The 19626-nt window shown below is 34.7% G+C and overlaps 1 protein-coding gene across 9 annotated transcripts in view; it reads right to left on the reverse strand.

Annotated features, from left to right (window-relative positions):
- Positions 1–434: 434 nt before the first annotated feature.
- Positions 435–19626, reverse strand: part of CPEB2 (cytoplasmic polyadenylation element binding protein 2) — a 64967-nt gene continuing 45775 nt past the window's right edge. For all 9 annotated transcript variants that reach the window (XM_081226447.1, XM_081226445.1, XM_081226443.1 and 6 more), the window contains 6 exons: positions 17759–17929; positions 16341–16430; positions 11067–11185; positions 10691–10805; positions 8534–8715; positions 435–4442 (listed from right to left, as the gene is read on the reverse strand). In XM_081226447.1, the coding sequence (XP_081082573.1) occupies positions 4215–4442; positions 8534–8715; positions 10691–10805; positions 11067–11185; positions 16341–16430; positions 17759–17929 (905 nt within the window). In that variant the 3' untranslated portion in view covers positions 435–4214. The remainder of the gene's footprint in view (positions 4443–8533; positions 8716–10690; positions 10806–11066; positions 11186–16340; positions 16431–17758; positions 17930–19626) is intronic.

A 19626-nucleotide genomic window follows, 5' to 3' on the forward strand; every position in this document is an offset into this window, starting at 1 on the left:
CACTGAAGAACTCACAGACTGCAGAAAATAAGCAGAAACATTTTATGACAAGTGGTTCCCAACTAGATGGTACCTGAGAAAGCATCATGGAAATTGTGCATTTCACAATATGGCAAACAGTTTTTAATTTTTAAAGTACAGCATCAATTTAGATATAGTAACACTAATTATCTGTGATGACTGTAACACCAAAATTTCTATGGTATGTATGTGGGGCTAAGGGTGAGATGGGGAGGAGAACTGATGCAAAGGGTCTTTGGGGCCCAAATACTGAACTAGATGATCTCCAAGGTTCCCTTGCAATCCTCACACTAAAATACATAGTGGTCTGGGCTTCTTTATATAGCCATGTCACTCAGCTCTGTAAAAAATATTTTACTAGTGTCCATGGATATTTTGATAGATTTGAATTAAAGAATAAGATTCCACAACTATGCCAATAACTTAATAGTTTATTAGTCAGTCAACAATATTACAAATATTTAAAAATTACTTAATATAAATAGTTGGCAGCAAACTATTCCATTACAGAGTTAAATTACCAGTACAACAGACAGACTGGAGATTTAGACACCTGGAAGATAACAATAAAATAAACTAAAGTATTTTAACAAAAAAATTTAAGCTGAAGGCGTTTATCTAGTGTCCATAAAAGCATGGGTTCTCTTTTTATTTAGAAAAAAATAAAAAACGGCTTTAACATCCCATTAGGAATATAAAATAAAATCAACTGAAAATATTAATTTGCATATCAAAGAACCATTTATAATTACAATCCAAACACTCCATAAACCACTTGTGCGATTCTATACAGAAACTGGGAATTAGAAACTAGTTGCTTTAATATTACAAAGATTTCAGCTCCAAAAATAATTCAACATAAAATAAACTTTAGCAATTAGTGTCATAAAATTATATATTTCCACATAAAAATACAAAATAATATTAATGACAAGAATATGAAAAATTATTCCAAGTATTTTACTACTATTAAAATAAAATAAAACCCAAAAAAACAAAATAGAAATATGCATGAAAAAAGTCTTTCCTTTTGTTAGCAAAACACTATCCAAAATAACTACAATCATTTACATCAGTACAAAGATTTCTGGATTTAAAAAATAGTTGCAATGACAAAAGGGGTATCTTTTCTGACAGTAAAAAATGACACTGTGGATAAAATCTGCAAAATATGCAATGAAAAAAATAAATTTGCATTAAAAAGGTTTACACTGTTAATTTTTTTATACAAACATTAGAAACAGTATTGCACATCACAACACAGAATCGAGGTTAGTCAGCCTTCCAAAATGTGTTATATTCAAGTTTTGTAGCATCTTTGAGGAGAGGCTCTGTGCAGCCAGATGCAACAGGGATAAAATATCAAGTGTTTTCCATACACAAATATATAAATGCTAAATGTTTCCTTCTTAACAAAAAGTGTGGATTTTTAAAGTTTTTTTTTTTTCCTCCACAGTCATACTTTTGGGCAGCAATAAGAACATTTAGGGAACACAAATGAAGAAGCTTTGAAAATACAAAAATACAATCAAAATTAAGAATTTTCTACAAAAATAGTAAAATAAATATGATCTGTAAGTTAAAAAAAATTCCAATACAGTGTTTAACAGTTAGAAAATAAGAATGTAGTAAATAAAAGGAAAAAAAAAAGAAAAGAAAAGAAAAAAAAGAGGTAGGGGGAAGGTGGGGAAGGAATAAAACATTAGACTAATAAGATTTAATTGTAACAGAAATGAAGGTAAAACAAACCATACATTTCTGTCATTTTTACCCATGGCGAAAAGGGTGTTCTATTACATTTCCCTTCATTTCCAATACTTATTTCTGTTTAAGAAGGGAAAGTGATTTTCAATATCTCCAATTATTTTCATCATATAATTTATTTTAGTGTTCACTATTTAATACATGAAAAGGCTCTTCAATTTTAAACATTAAGCAGAAATTATGAAAATAAAGTTTAAAAATCTGCGAAATTAAATATCTAAATAATTAACATTGCAAAACTACTGATTTCTTTTCTAAATTCCAAAAATTGAGGTATAGCAAAGGAGATGTCATCAGTCAAAAAAAGTGTGCCATAAAATAGCTGACTGTTGGAAAAATCTCTCACAGAGATATAAAAATAGTGCATAACAAATGTCAAATGGATCAAGGTTGGCAGGGTTAAGGTTAGAAAAGAATGCTCCAAAAATCTGGAGGATCATGGTTAAGTAACAAATAGGGAACATTGACAAATAAATTAGTAAAAAGCTCTTCTGAAAACAGCATCAACTTTAAACATTAAAAACTTGAACCACAGCCACAATAAAACAGCAGAGTTAGACATGAACCACATATTTTTACAGTACAAAAAAGCACACCATAGACAACCAGTATTAAGATCAACACTTTGCTCACATGAAGGATTGTCCCAAGGGGCTGCAATATGGCAACACCCTTGTAATTTTCTCTCTTTAGAGTCAAGAACCTTATTTCAGCATTTTAAAAAAAACATCTACCATTGCTGGGTGCTTTGCTTAGATTGCAGAGTAACTCTTACATTAAAATATAGGGGCTAGTTGCATTAAAAATGCTCTAAAGAGAAAAAATATCACTAATGATATTCTAATAGTGTTCAGTACCAAAAGAAACTCATTAACTATTGCATGTTTCCATGCCACTTTCTCAAAAAAACTGCAAGTCATTACCAAAATTCCTTCATCAAAATTTTTTTTAAAAAAAGCAATTCTTAACCATTAAGAACAACAATTTCCATGCAACAGTGACCCCAGTTTAGACAGAAGACCCCAATATACATAGGTCAAACATGTATGCAAGTTTAAGCCAGATTTCACCATTATCTTTAAGGTAAAATTGAATTTTATGCAACTAGCCATCTGTATATTTCCCCATCTCCATTTTGACTTTACTTAGGTTTACTAAAGTTTTGCATTCTTTGATAAAGTTCCTTTGTTTAAATATGGGCTTCCTGCGGGTCTTACATTTGGTGACCAGTTAGCAGTGTGCTGGCCATCTTTGGTTTATAAAGGATGTCTTAACCATGAACTATCAAAGGGGCTAAAATCAACTTTCTTTAAAATTCTAGTAATTTTCTTTTACTCAGTCTTTTATCTATACTATATCACTGCACATGAATTAGAACCGCACATCACAAAATTGCACAGGGATTACAAATATTACATCCAGTCTGCATAAAATCAAATTCCACTACCGACCAGATCACAAAATGGCTGCACTCTCTAATCTAAAACTAATTTGCATATTGTACACATGTAGGACATTTTTTTTTAACTTGAAGTCACAATAACGCATGCAAGTTTGCTTTTTTTAAACAAATTTTATAATTTGTTCATGCTACCTAGATTCAAGAGAGCTTTTTTGAACATTTGCAATACCTCACCTCTTGTTAGTTAATAATTCTAGTGCATGCATATGGTGTATACAGGTAAGTAAACATGCATTTTTTTTTCACATTCTAAAACTATGGCAGTTTAGGCCATATTGTGCTGCCTGCATTTTATCTGCAATGCAGTGTGTCTCTAACGTTTTCAATCCCGTATTAATAGGTGGCATTTACACATAACACCTATATAGCAGCAAAGCTAATACAGCTTGTGATTAAAAATGTTTAAAAATAGCTAATAAATCAGATTATCTTGAGGTATTATTTCTTGCAAGTCAAAATGGAGAGCAAAAAAATCAACCCTAATTTTTAGTTTATGTATACACTGAAAATAGCAACAATAAAAATAAGCATTTGTAGCAGACATATTCCATCTTCACTATTATTTTGCTACCTTTGGTAAATTACTGGGGCAGATCTTGAAGTTAAAAACCCACGTTTAGAAATAAGTGCACGCTTCACCCACTATATAGCAGCAGACTGTTTGCCCCTACGCAAAACATTCTCATATCTAATTTTAACTTTACATATAAAAATAACTTGGAGAAAATACAAAAAAACATTTTATATTAACATGAAAATATCACAAAAATTAGTAAGCCTGAGATGTAGGGTTTTGGTGAAAAACAAGAGGCTTGTAGTGTTTTGGCTGCTGATAAAGATGCATGTATTGATAGCTGGGGTGAAAGCAGAAGAATGCACTTATTTCTTCTGCATGTCAGTATCTTCAGACACAGTAAGCCACATGCACCCTTTCTTTCCTTGTTAAACAGAGGCAGGTTTGCTATTCTTAGTTCCAGCGGAAGTGGATCTGACGTGGGCGATCAGCACCTTCCTTTACCAATGGCTTATGGAACTCACGTCCTGCACGAGAGTGGATATTTGCCCAACAAAACTCACAGTAATACTGCAGGCAAGTGACATTGGCACAAAAAAAGGGAGCAAATTTTCCACCACAGCGTGCGCCCTGGCATTCATCACACATCTGGTCATCTAGCACATATGGCTTTACCTCCACCTAGAAAAAGAGAGAAAACATATCCCATTAAGTCTGCTTCAAAAGTCACTTTAGCAATGCTTTAAAAGGTTCATACAATGTTCTAGAGAAAAGGACCAACATTCAATGCTGAGAAAGAAGGCCTCTTCCCTGGGTAATAGCTTCACCATATAGTAGGTTAAAAAAAATTAAATCATTTTGTTCTTGCACTAATCTTTTTTTATGTTTCATGTTCATAATTGACCATATGATTAAATGAGCTCTTAGTTTGGTAATTTTATTGTATTTTGATATGTTTTCTTCTGAGAACTATAAACTGAATAGTATTTAAATAACTCTCTTTTCCAAAGACAAAAAACAATTAAAAAAAACTATATAATCCTAATTGATTCGCAAAACATTCCACCCTCACCTTTCTTGAAGTAACATCTTTAAAACACCTGTGTGTTAATATTTTCAGAGGTGGGGGTGACTGTGAGTGAAAAACAGAAGGGTATGGAAGACAAATAGTATTTACACCTTTGTTTTCTTATTCCAGTGCCACTTGTGAGATGGCATAACCCAGCAGCCACTGATCATGGTAACGTGTCTCTACTACAGGTGAGAGCGATACCCTGCTTGTAAATAACTGGTACAGACAAACCAGAACTGTGGATAACCTTATTAAGGGTATGTCTAGACTTCTGTGAATTTATAAGATATGAAGTCAAAGTCCCACTGTGAAAGCCTGACTCAGAAGAAGACCTCAGACTTAGGTCAGCTCTAAATACTAAACTTTTTAACCTCAGTTTCTGTATCTGTGAGATGAGAAAGGCAATAGAACCTGCTTTATAGAGCTGTAAGGATTAGATTATGCAAGTAAAAGCCCTGAAGATAGTGTGGCACATGGCAAATACTCTGTATATCAGCATTAGCTACTATTAGCTGCAACAGCCTTGTTTTCTGGCTTGTAATAACTTTATGAATGAAAGGTTACTACTTTTGTTTGACTGAATAGTGCCAGGCAGTCTATGATCTCTGCCTTTCCTCAGGAGAGGAGAGAAAATTGAGCGTTTAAAGGGCTTGGTTTGCCCAAGGTAAAAAATAATGACCCAACAATTTCTATTTTGAATGTATTCTACTGAAATACTTGCATGTGTGCAAAAAATGAATATATAAGAGTATTTTTCTTCAGTATTATTTTGAACAAAAACAATAACAGCAAACTAGAAACAACCTAGTTGACTGATGAAAAGAACTGTAAAACAAACATTTGACAGGAGGGTAATAAAATTACATTTTTGTTTTTGTATTTATATTTGTATTGTATTGTACGTTTTGCATTTGTATTTCATGGTTAGGGTTAGGATAAACGTATTTTATATATATTGGACATTTTATTGTCCTAAATTGTATCTTTTGCATATTTTTAAATTCTAGATATTATTTTATGAAGCTAATCTACTTAACTCAAAATCAAAACTTCAAAGATGAAAAACTGGATTTCAAATTTATGATTTTAGAATACAGTCAAAACCTATTTGCGATTAATAATAATCTCTAACAGCTCTTGAATGTGTGAAAGGGAGTTTCATTGATTCTTCACTATTCTTATTCTCCATTATTTTCCCTTTTTCACTTCAGAGGAGGTATCTGTGATACACAATCACCTGGAGTCATAACTAATAAAATGATTAATAATTAATTAGCCAACTTGAAGTATATCACAATTCACTCAGTAACTACCAGAAGTCACAATGAATTATACTACTCATGGAATAACATATAAAATTTAAAATGATTTACACATTTGTGGTGATTGTTCTTCATGGCTATCAGGGAGATGAAAGTAAAATTCAAAGTGTTCATGAGCCTAAAGGTGAGTTGAATAAACAATTTTAATTCCCTCCAAATAAGCATCCTGTGTACCCTTGGATTATCAGCTATAAATTTAAATTTAATCTGTTTTTATGGTTTAATAACTATATTCTTATTAGAGAGATGAAAGGTATAAAGATTAAGGGTTTGTTTTTTTTTGTATAAGCAAAACTAACAACTTGTAAAATATTTAAGGCTCAAATTCTTTCAAATAAAGTTCAAAACATACCTTAGTAGCACATATCTTAAAAAAGTAAACATTTCTCTCAGGTAGTTCAATGCCTTTTTAAGAAGGCAAGTGTTTCTCAATTCACTTGCTTTGTATCAGGGTTTCTCTTTAAGAATCAATACGTTGCCCCAAATAATTGGTCCTCCACTATCATTTTGGAAACAAAGAGGTATGAAGCATGGCACTGCAATAATCTTTTCCCTCTGCTTCTGCATATTAAACAACTACAATTATATAATATGTAAATAACTTCCTCTGTGACCCTATCACCTCTCTGCAAAAGTAGGGGGTTAGACTAGATCAGTGGGCTAAAGCAGAGGTCCCCAAACCCCGGTCCGTGGCCCAGTACCAGTCCGTGGCCTGTTAGGAACCAGGCTGCACAGCAGGAGCTGAGCGGCGGGCAAGCAAGCGAGCAAGCAAGGGAGCAAGAGCGAGCAAAGCTTCACCTGCTGCTCCCCAGCTCGCAATACCATCTGAACCATCCCCTCCATCGCTCACATTGCTGCCTAAAGTATCGCCCCCACCCCACCTACGCCCGTCCGTGGAAAAACTCTTCCACGAAACTGGTTCCTGGTGTCAAAAAGGTTGGGGACCGCTGGTCTAAAGCATGGCTGGACATCAGAATCACCCTGGGGGCTTTACAAACTACTGCTGCCCATGCTGCATCCCAGACCAATTACAGCAGAATCTCTGGGGGTGGGACCCAGATGTCAAGGTTTTCCTAAGTTCCCAGGTAACTTTAATGTGCAGTGGAGGTTGGAAACTACTGAATGAGAGGAACTTTAAGGCTCAAATCAGTTAAACAAAATTTCATAGCATGTCTGAGTAAAAGCAGAGCCCCTTTTCTTAGATACTTAATTTTTTTCTTTTTTTATTGGGGGGCAACATTTTAAGTAACAATGCAAACAAAAATGCCACTTTGCAAATGTGAACTGAACTTATGCTGTACGTCTTTTCTAAACGGTATGATTTGATAATTAAATTTTGGGGACTACTACTAGAGTCTATGGTCTGTGGGTATTAGTTAACCAGCTCCCCTGCCCCCAAAACAGTAAAGCCTCAGAGAAGAAGCTTCAAGAAACTGTTACACTGGTAAAATAAGTACTCACTCAAGTTATATCTACTATAATGGGTATAAAAAAGTTAATTTACCTCATATTTTTAGTATATCTCATCTGTACTAAAAATGTAAACATGATTATTCAGGAACTATTCACAGATTTTAGCATGAGATAGATTTGTAAAGGAACAATTGAGTTTTGTTCACTCCTTTCTCTTATTTTAGATGGTAATCAGTATTAGAAATTATTCAATAGGGTAGCTCTCACAGTTATCATCCGTAACACTTCCTAAAAGTTCTTACTGTGATGACCTAAGCAATGCTACTAAAGAGTAAATGTTTTAAAGTTTAGGACAATCATCTATATATTTACTTTATTTACATATTTATTTTTTGCATATATTTAGGAAAATATACAAAATGTGTTTTTATTTTAGGTTTTATAAATCAAAAATAAGTAACACTTAAGTAACACTTAGTGCCAAGCTCTGTTCTAAGTGCTTCTACATATGTGAATTCACTTACTCCTCAAAATAACTGTGAAAGAGATACTATTACTGTTTTCCATTTTATAAGTGAGGAATAAGAGGCATAAAGAGGGTTCATGTGCCCAGGGTTACAGAACAACATATGGTGGAAATGGGATCCCAGGTAGTCTGACTCCAGAGTACAAGTTCTTAAAACAAGCTCTGCCTCTATAGTTAAAAGGATATTAAGACCTTATTGGCTGATAAAAATTTTTGAAATGGCTTTAAAATTATATTTTGTGTATTATACCTAAAATTTAAAGTCTGCTCAAGAATTTTACATTTCAGGGATATTTTGATATAATACTTTTTAAGAGCTAAAGGAATATAGAAAAATAAACACTCGGTTTTTGAATTACATTATTAACTCTGTAGGGTAGTAAGCTTTGGATCAGCACCTCATGATAGGACTTAAATGATTTCCCAATATGCAACTTACACGTTTATCAATATCACCATGCTGAAGCTGAACGAACCGAGCACTAATGGCAGCAATATAGCTCTGCTGATTGGAGAAAGCAACTCGACCAGCACCTTTTGGATATTTTAGCTCAGGATCTGTATCAATTCCTGCATAACAAACGCCACCATACAGCCGGTCCATGATCATAGCAAGCTCCACTTGAAAAGGAAAAGAAGTTCACATCAGATGGGAGAGAACACAGTAAATCAACAATTTTTAAGTACTTTTTTTTTTAAAAAAGTGGAAGTCAATAGGATAATGCTCTTTTCTAAATCTAATCCTTTCTCTTGTATACTAGAGCTCACCTGCTCTCACCACAGAAGAACTGGACAGCTCAGCTGTCTACTGGACAAGTCATATTGATATTTAACAGACACTGCACCGTTCAGTATGTTCTAAATGGCACTCCTGATCTTCCACTATCCAATTAAACCTACTCGAGCGAGTTTTTGCTGACTCAGGGAGCAATGGAAAAGATGAAGTTGTCAACTCAAGACCCTTGGCTCCATCCTTTCTATTTTCTTTTTTCCCCACTGTACGTGCAACCCTGTGAACTTGATTTCCAAGACATATCTAGAATCCAATCTCTTTGCCTCCATCACTAACATCCTGTTTCAAGGTATCATTCTTTTTCCTCTAGATCATGGCAATAGCCTTATCTCCTTGTTTCTGCCCCCTGCCCCCTCCCCTGCCCCAAGTTTATTTTCAAAACAGCAGCAAGAGTGATTCTCTTAAAAATATAGCAGATACCAATGGTTTAACTGAAATTTCTCCTTGGGAACTCTGAATGGTGGCACAAACTAGCTTTCAAAACTAATAACACAATCTTCTTCCAACCTGCTCTTTCTCCAGTGTTCTTTATCTTCTCAGTTAGCAGTATCAGTGTCTACCTAGTAGCTTAAGACTGAAAACTGAGATTCAGCCTTTGCATTTATCTTATAAATATCTGTGACATCTGTTCACTTGGCTCTTCCACCACCACCACTATCGCTAACCCAAGACACCACTATTTGTCTCCTGGACTGCAATAATAGGCTCCTAAATTGGTCTACCTATAACTACTCTCAACTTGACTCCCCTCTCCACAAGTCATTAACTAAACTGGTCTTTTAAAAATTAAAATATGATCATGTCTCTCTTTTACTTAAAAACTCTTCATTGGTTTCCAGTTTCTCTGAGGATAAATAACAAGTTAGCTATTAGACTTGTATGATCTGACTCCTATTTACTTTTTCAATGTCTTCTCGTATCTCTCACCTCATTCCTTATACCCGAGGCTGTGACTCTGGACTTCCCTCAGTCTCTCCGAGGCACTCTGCTTCCCTCCACTGAAGATCTTTGAATATGCTGTTCCCTTTGTCTGAAACACTCTTCACAACCTCCTACCACCTAACCCTGCTCCTTCTGTTCAATCTTTATATGTCAGCTCAAATACAAGTATCTTTAAAATATCAGACACAGCACATTTCCTTGCTGTATGCTCTTCTATTCCCTTTAGTCTTTCTTTGTAGTAGCTATGTCTGTAAGTATTTACATGTGTGAATAGTTCTTTAACATGCACCTCCCATACTGGAAGAGGATGTTTTCAGTGATGGAAGGCGCTAACACACTTCACAAGGGTACACAGTATCATAAAACTTGCTTGTACGGGGGGCATTTACATCTATAATTATGTTCCTATATGACCTCTTCTGGTAGATCTCTGGTTCCTGATTACTGATGAACAGAAGTTTATCATTCACTTATATAAAGTGCCTTTAAAAAAATCCCATATTTCTTCTTCAGATATCAGAATCAACCTCCATAAAAAGATCCCCAATTCTCATTATCTTAGAGAGTTACACTTAAGAAGTCATAAATGCAGTATTTGAGTGGATTCTTCTTACAGAGTCTGTTTGGAGTTAGCTATCAATATTCATAGATGAGTGTCCACTTCTCCAGTTCCTTAATGGTCTTAAGAACAATTCTCAGAATCTGTCTCAAAATTCTGTAGCAAGCAACTATTGGAGCAGGAGAATCTGCCCTTCACCCACACAGTGGTGACATGTACACAATAGTACCAAATGCATACTGAATCAATTCATATTTAAATGATGTTTTTAAAAAACCAAAATTTGTTAACATTCTACTTACCAGCCCTTAATGGCCTAGGAACACCTCCAACAAAAATTGTTTTTCGAGGATCCAAAGGCTGAGAACCATCCATCACAAAATCACTATCACTTAAATTCCAAGGACGGATCTGAACCTATGAAGAAAATGACATTACCGTATTAGGTCTCACTCCTTTAATAGCTGATGAGCTTTGTGCCACTGTCCTGTTTCAAATTTTGGATAGATGGGTTTGGAAACAAACTGTTAATATTTTATCCAGATACAATAAATTATATGAATTTTTAAAAATTGAACTCAAAATGGTAGTTTATTTATGTTTTCACTAACGATAATTTCAAAACAGTTTTTGGAAAACTTGCATTTGTAACTTAAAGTTTGAGTAGCATTTACTTACAGGTTTGTCCTTGATAGTAGGGCTGGAAACACACAGATAGAGTTTTCCATCTTCTTCAATACAAGCATCAATTAGTGCCTGAACTGAGCTCTCTTCTTGAAAGAGAAGGAATGCATAGCCTGTAATAACCATAAGAATGAGGCAATATGTCAAGGTAAGTGATTTCACCCCAAATTTCAGTATGGTTTAGAAAATACATGCCTTTGAAAAAGATGAAAAATAACTATAAAATAGGACTACAATCATTATACTTTCTCTAGGAGAGCATAATATCCTATGGAATACACACAAAAAGAGATACTCAGTAAAATAACTAGCTACTTTATATAGAGCACTTACTATCCGATACTGTGATAAGAGCTTTACGTGAATTATTTCATTTGATGCTCACAAGTCTATGAAACATTATTCCCAATTACAGAAGAAAACCCTGAGGTGTCAGGTGGTTAAACTACTTGCCCAAAGTCAGTCACATAAGCAAGTAGTTGGTTGATTAATTTCAAACCTAGATCAGCTCTAAGGTCTCCCATGATACTGTCTTCTTAAAGAATGTGGCAGGATTAACCAGTTGAGCATAGCAGGAGCTGAAGTTTCCTTCAAATGCCCTCAGGGTAAGACAAGTTCTAGAGCATACTTTTGGACAGGTGGAAAAGAGCACATGTGGAAAGGCCCAGGAATTTCCATAAGTAGAGGGAAAATTCCACAATCATCCTGACAACTTCCAAAGGACACTAAGAAAACTCCCTTAGGGAGGTTGGAATGAAACAGATTCCAGACTTCCCTGGTGGTGCAGTGGTTAAAAATCCGCCTGCCAATGCAGGGAACATGGGTTCGAGCCCCGGTCTGGGAAGACCCCGCATGCCGCAGAGCAACTAAGCCCATGTGCCACAACTACTGAGACTGCACTCTAGAGCCTGCGAGCCACAACTACGGAGCCCATGTGCTGCAACTACTGAAGCCCGTGAGCCTAGAGCCTGAGCTCCGAAACAACAGAAGCTACTGCAATGAGAAGCCTACGCACCACAACGAAGAGAAGCCCTCACCCACCACAACTAGAGAAAGCCCGCGCACAGCAACGAAGACCTAACAACAAAGACCCAACGCAGCCAAAAATAAATAAGTAAATAAATTCATTTAAAAAAAGAAACAGGTTCCTTCAGGATGGGTCAGACTTTTATTTTATTTTTTACATCTTTATTGGATTATAATCTCTTTACAATGTTGTGGTAGTTTCTGTTGTACAACAAAGTGAGTCAGCTATATGTATACGTATATCCTCTCCCTCTTGAGCCTCGCTCCCACCCTCCCTATCCCACCCCTCTAGGTGGTCACAAAGCACGGAGCTGATCTCCCTGTGCTATAAAGCAACTTCTTACTAGCTATCTATTTTACACACAGTAGTGCATGTATGTCAGTGCTACTCTCTCAATTCACCCCAGCCTTCCCTTCCCGCTCTGTGTCCACAAGTCCGTCTCAAGGTGGATGAGCAGCAGAACACTTTTTTTCAAACAGCCTGGAGACTATGTTTGCACTTTGGATCCAAGTTCTTGCTTAGATTCCTGTACCTTTTGAAAATATGCCCCTCCTCCTTTCCTTGTGACAAGCAATTGTCAAATTTTAATCAAATATGATGTATCTAGCAGGCAGAATACAGTTCATTATAAAAAGAAGGCATCGAAATTTACATTACAAGTTTCCTGTTATGTGATTATTCCCAGCAGTAGATGACTATAAATGACCTAACAATACCCCTTTTCCTTGACAAGATTTCTATGCACAAAACCTAGAGCACTGAAATCTAGTCCCAATGTGAAGATGTCTTCAATCAGGCGAACCATGTCTGTGCCATTAAACAATGGGAAGTAAGAGGTCATGTTTTACTAGGAATTCAAAAAACACAGCTTATTGCCAACAATGGCTTTTAGTGCCACAAAGGTCTGATGTGACACACAGAAAAAGTACTTCATTTTAATAAAATTACAATACCTGATTGCATAAATAAGCCATAAAGCCAACCTACACAAATAGAAACTTCCAAAGGTATGATTATGCAAGATTAAAACCACATCTTAGAACTTTTTAATTGCTAGAAACAATTTAAATAGGCTTGAAAAAATTTTAAAAAGACTGGTTTTCTTTATATGAAGGCTTTAATTTTGATACGAGCTAAGGTTTTATTTTTTTTATTTTTAAATTTATTTTTTTATTTTTTGGCTACACCACATGGCATGTGGGATCTTAGTTCCCCAACCAGGGATCAAACCCATGACCCCTGCATTGGAAGCGCCGAGTCTTAACCACTGGACCACTAGGGAAGTTCCCAAGCTAAGGTTTTGAGAGCTGTAATTGTTTTGTAATAATTGAGGGGATATAAGACTGATTTACTAAAATAGTATTTTAAAGTCAATATTTTTAATGTTATGTTTTTATGATGTTAATTTCTGATAGTAATATTTTAATACTGCTTAATAATTTTTGTGATTATTATGGAAGAAATGTATCACAAAAATTAATTAAGCAACATGGCAGGTAAATTATGATCTAGTTAAGGCAAGCCATTAAATATTATAAAATACTCGTACCAAAAATACCATCTAATAGTTCTTTAGAATTTATTAGCATAAGCTAATGTTTACATAGGGTGAATCTTATTCACTGCAAAGGACAGGTATGTATAAGTGTGGCTCAGGATCCAATGTCTCAAGTCATTACCTTAATTATAAGGTAGCTTTGTCAACTGGATGCTTCTACACCAGTGTTTTCCAAACCATGGAAAATGATGAATTACATCAATGACAAAAATGCTTGAAAGCACAAGGTTTAGGAACATTGGTCTTTGGCAATGAGTACAATTAACTATAGTTATACCAAAATAGTATGATTTGCCACTGCTAATATTTGTTGTTGTTTTTTCTTGTTTTCAGTTTGAGAAAATAAACTAACAACTACCACAAAAACCATAACAATAACAATGCAACAGCAACAAAGACAGCAACTATTCTGTTTCATGAAATTAGTGCCAACCTACCTTTCTTACATTTCTGCATATGCAGAAAATATGTATCTGTCTTGACAAAAACTAATTCTAATACCTTTCTAAAATTATATTTCAACTCCTGCCTGGAACTCTATTGAACAACTTTTTTTTTTTTTTTTTTTGCGGTACGTGGGCCTGTCACTGCTGTGGCCTCTCCCGTTGCGGAGCACAGGCTCCGGACGCGCAGGCTCAGCGGCCATGGCTCACGGGCCCAGCCGCTCCGCAGCACGTGGGATCTTCCCGGACCGGGGCACGAACCCATGTCCCCTGCATCGGCAGGCGAACTCCCAACCACTGCGCCACCAGGGAAGCACACAACTTTTTAATCTATCTAAATTGCACAGTATCTTTTAGATTTAGTTCAAAATTTCTCAATGAAGCTTTCCCCCACCTACTTCAGGTCAAAGGATAAACTATCCTACAGTATTTATAGTTGTATATATCATTTATTAGGCAACTATCAACCCATGAATTACTGAGAATACAAAGATGAGTAAAGACACAGTCTGAGAAATTAATGGAAGAATCTGACATTAATAAAATAAAAGCATATTTATAAAATTGTAAAACTGTAATATTGCAACTGTGAGGAGTGCTCTGAAAGGGCACAGTTCTAGAAGGGCCTACAATAGGAGGATTTGACCTCATTAGGTGGGTCCTTAACAGTTTCCCACCAGCAACTGATATTTAAGCTGAGAAAAGTAGATATACAGATGAAGAGGCAGGGAAAGCCTTCAGGTCAAGAGAACAACAGACATAAAAGTCCTGAGGCAGGAGAGAGCAAGGCCAGTTTGCAGAGCCAGAAAGAAACAAGAAGCAATACTGGCAGAAGGAACAGGATGGGGAGGGCGGGCAGGAAGAATGCATTTTTGCCTTTATCCTAACAATAAGAGAAACCATTGATGGGTTTTAAGCTGGAAGCAAGGAGTAGCACCATCAGATTGTTTTCACAGATATTACTCTAGCTATGCTGTGGAAGAAAAACTGGAGATAGCCAGAAATGTGGACAGACTAGTCATACACCTGAAATAGTCCAAACGAGGGATGATGGTAGTTTAGGCAGGACCATTAGAAACCAACAGGCATTTTTATTGAACACTCAGTAAAATAAACTGTATAAAAGGACAGGATCATAACACTGAACAACAGATTAAAACTAAGCTAAGAAATGAACATCTACATCAATATGGAGCTAATTTTCTCTCTACACCAATGATTCAGGACCTCCAGGTCCAGTAAACTCCAAAATCATGTGAAAATTTAGAGTATATGGAGACAGGTCCATATCTCTAACTAGACTGTCATGGAGGCCTGGGATCTAGAATCTCTGGTTCAAAGGATTCTGTAAGTATTAGATCTAAAGGTATTAAAAAAAATCACCACATTATTCCATTTCTCTAAGGAACTACATAAACCACTAATGGAAGTTCTATAATTCTCAATGACAAAAAGTAGAGACGGCCCATATAATTTATCACCACAATCCCTTAGCTAGTTTTTGTATGCCAATAACTCTTAACATGTTTCCTTTCCTGGAGCCAAAATCAGATTATTCAATAGATCTACTGGAGTCTTTTTTCCAGGCTTGAAAATCCACTCAGCCATGAGAATAACAGTGTGTTTTTTCATTTCTAAAATTACATTTCAATAATATTCAAAGTAAAGTCTTAGTCTTTCAACCTCCCCTTTCTTTTATTCACTTCCGAGAATGTGCCATTAGCAATCTGACTGACTGGATTCATATTTATTTCTCTCCCCTTGCCTCCCCTCCTCACTCTGGGCGGGTGAGGTGATCCTTCCTGTTCCCACTGACTGTGGCATTGCTCCTGCTCAAATGAATGTGCGCTCAATTTGTGATTCTTGTCCTCTGGTGACCAGTCACAGTAGTATCCTGGCAATATGTAAGTAACACAACTAGGCATCCTCTGCACATTTTATCTCTTTATGTAGTTGAGTTTTTTCTGACCATTCATTTTCTTCTCTATCTGAATTCACCAAGAGTATATACTGCTCTCTTGTTATCTGCTATTATCTGGAACACTTATGTGTATCTCGCAATACTTAAAATAGTCATAGGTTTATATTTTATTCTCACTTCACACATTTCTTAATTTCACTGATCAGAGACACTTTATTATATGTCTGTACCCAAGTTACTTAGAATGATACTTTAGGCAGAGGAAATTAGCTCTCATATAACTTATTCCCTAGCAAATATTAACAAAAAAATCTCTTACCTTTTGGTGGAAAATAGGACTTGCTTTCTGCTTTATGAGGCCAATCTACTACCAAAGGCCCAAATCTTCTGAAGCTAGCAGTTATTTCATCTTAAAAAAGTACAATAATATGCATTAGGAATCAGTTTTAATGATCCATTCTAAAAAACTCCTATATTTTATACGTTATTTTAAAGATTTAAAAACTTAAAGTACCAAATACCCTAAGATAAACTAGAATATAAATACTAGAAACATGTCTAATATCCTCACTAAAATGATACATAAATCTTAATAGCTATTTTAATCAAAATAGTTTTTAAGTAGCACATTGGCTAGAATAATCAATTCAGTGTGACTTCTATAATTTTATATACTAATGTATGGACACTAGTGGATTTATAGTATACCAAATCATAAATATCACTGGCTTGAAAAACATGCCAACATTATATCAAGTTAAAGATCCATAAAGAGATCCATTACTGCTTGATAAAGTAAAATATTGTAGGAAAAAAAGGGCTGCTGAAACAAGACATGTAAAGCTATAATATTTCTAAAATATACTAGGGTCTGATACGTGCCAGGTAGTTTCAGTGAAAGACATACAGGTCACATCCAATGACATGTTCTAGGTTATTTTATCACATGGAAAGTTTATTATACTGATTAATACATAGAATAAGTTTGTGGATATTTGAATCACAACTGAAAAAATTTCCAAAATGTAGCAATATATTCTCTATTAGTAAGTTGTGAACGAGAGTGGCAGATTTCCCACAGCTTTGCGAATATTAGTTTCAGTATTTTTAACCTTGAACTATTTTTCTTTTGTTATTATTACACATGATAATTTTTACATATGCTTATTAGTCTTTGTATAACCTAAATTTCCTGTTTATGTACTGTTTCCATTATTCGCTTGGGTTTTATAGCCTCTTTTCTTACGTGTTTCTAAAAGCACATTTATACTTAAAGAAATTGAATTTTTAACTGTCATGCATTACAGGTAAAGTTTTGTGGTTGGTTACCTTTAATTCATTGTGTGTGTGTGCACACGTGTGTGCATGTGTGTGCGCATGAATGCATGTTATACTCATACAAAAAGTTTTAAAAAGTTTTAAATAAATACATAGAACAAGAAGTTTAATGTATTCAAATATGTTCTATATTTAAAAAACATAAGTGGGAGATGAACTAGATGAAAATCTTATTTACAAAAAATGCTCACAATAACAATATGGATAAGATATAAAGTAAAAAAACAAACAAAAAAAGTTATTGGTTCAATTATCTTTATATTTCAACAGGTGACAAAATACTTAAACAGAGATGGATATCCATTTTAACTGAAAATCTCTAGAGGTAAAAAAAACTCCATATCCCCATTCACATTATATTTCAGGTTTGTGTTTTTATATGCCAAATCATCATTTTACCTTCATCAATATCTGGAGGAAGACCACCAACAAAAACTTTTCGAGAGAAACGTTCTATTCGCTCTCCATTTTGATGAGCTGAGTAACATGTGGGTGAATTTAAAACACCAACTTGATCATTATGACCATCATCCAGCAAGCCATCATCTATTGGAAAGAGGGAAGAACGACCTAAAATATAAGAACAAATATAATTTGAATCTCAGGTCTAAGAAAATGATAAATTAAAGTCAGGCATAAAAAGAGCAACAACAAATTCAAAGGCTTAAAATTGAAGGTGACATAGGCATACAAAAATTAAGGAAAATTCAGAGAGTTTAAAGGTTTAATTACCTAGATTCAAGAAAGAAGTTGTCTGAGGAATGACTTAGAAATAAACATGGTCATATGACAACAATTACATCACAAACAAACACTAAATCACTTCAATTTCTTATGGAAAGCAGCAAGAATCTGATGTATGGGGATGGGTAGACTGGATGTGTAACCTTTTAGAAAGGTTTTAGGAGAAACCTTTTAGAAAGGTTTTAGGAGAAACCTTTTAGAAATTGGTGGCAGAAAGAAATGGCACAGACTAAACAGATAAGAACAATAAAAAACCACTTGCACACTACAGTAAGTAAGGACAAAAGCACCAAGTAATACTTGCATATAACACCTTGAATTAATTTACTGCATGTGTAAATATGCACATATTTACACACATATGTGTAAATATGTGCTTCTGCACATATGCAAAACAGAAAAAGGCACCCCCTCTAGGACTTCAGTCCCCATCTGAACCCACCCTCTTATGGGCACAGCCTGTATAATCCTCTGCAGCAATCCTGATGCTAGACTCTGTGGCCTGCATAGAATTGGGGTTGAGATGAGAAGGAAGGGGCTACATGTCTGTGAACTATAGCTAGCTAGATGTTAGAAATAAGAATTTTAATTTTATAAGACCAAAAACAGGGAGAAAGATCATATTTGGTATAGTAAACAGAAATTATTCTGCAGATTCAAATTCAGTTTAAGTAAAAAGTTATGAAAGATACCCATGTTCACTGAGTAACTCTGGATATTTAGCTTTCCTAATACCTTTGCTATCAGGAATAAGGACCAATGAGAAAAAAACGTCAATATTCTTTGTGATCAATGGAAAGAAAGCTCTTCAAAATGAAACTATTTTCCTTAAAATGAACCTCATCAATAGCCATCAAAAGTAATATTAATTATGAATAACTGGTTCAACTTTCTATGGTTGGACTTTAAGTAAATAATTGTATATTTTAAAAGGAATAAGATGAGGTAGAGAAACAACATGCACATTAACTAGTTTTTGATTAAAATGGCAAATCCGAATTTCATACTTATTTCAGACATGGCAATACTTTAATATAAATATTGAATGCAGTGACAAAGAAAATCACTACATAAGCAATGTCACACAAGTGACCCAAAATGACTTAAAATTTTTTCTTAACTATAATATTGTAAGAATATTCATTATATATTAATGAATTATTCTATATTTCTAATTATAATAAATACTACAGTTAGTAAAATAACTATCAAAATCTATAATCTATATGTCTAAAATCTATTAACCAAAGTTCAGCTGAACAAAGGATGTAATGGAAAGGCTAGGAATATGTCACATACTGGCCATACTAACAAGAATCTTCATTGCTGGAAAATCATGACCACTTTCTTTCTAGAAGCCATAAAAGTTATAGAGTTAAATACCCGTTTAAAAGAGGTGTTAACTAAATATATATCACCAACAAAAATATTATTTTTTACCTTTCCAATTATCCTTCCCTATAACCCAAATCAACATGAAAATAAAAGGAGAACCAGTTAATAATTATGTTTTCCATATACTT

This window comes from Mesoplodon bidens (assembly GCF_964165515.1).
Source record: "Mesoplodon bidens genome assembly, chromosome: 1".
NCBI classification, from domain to species: domain Eukaryota; kingdom Metazoa; phylum Chordata; class Mammalia; order Artiodactyla; family Ziphiidae; genus Mesoplodon; species Mesoplodon bidens.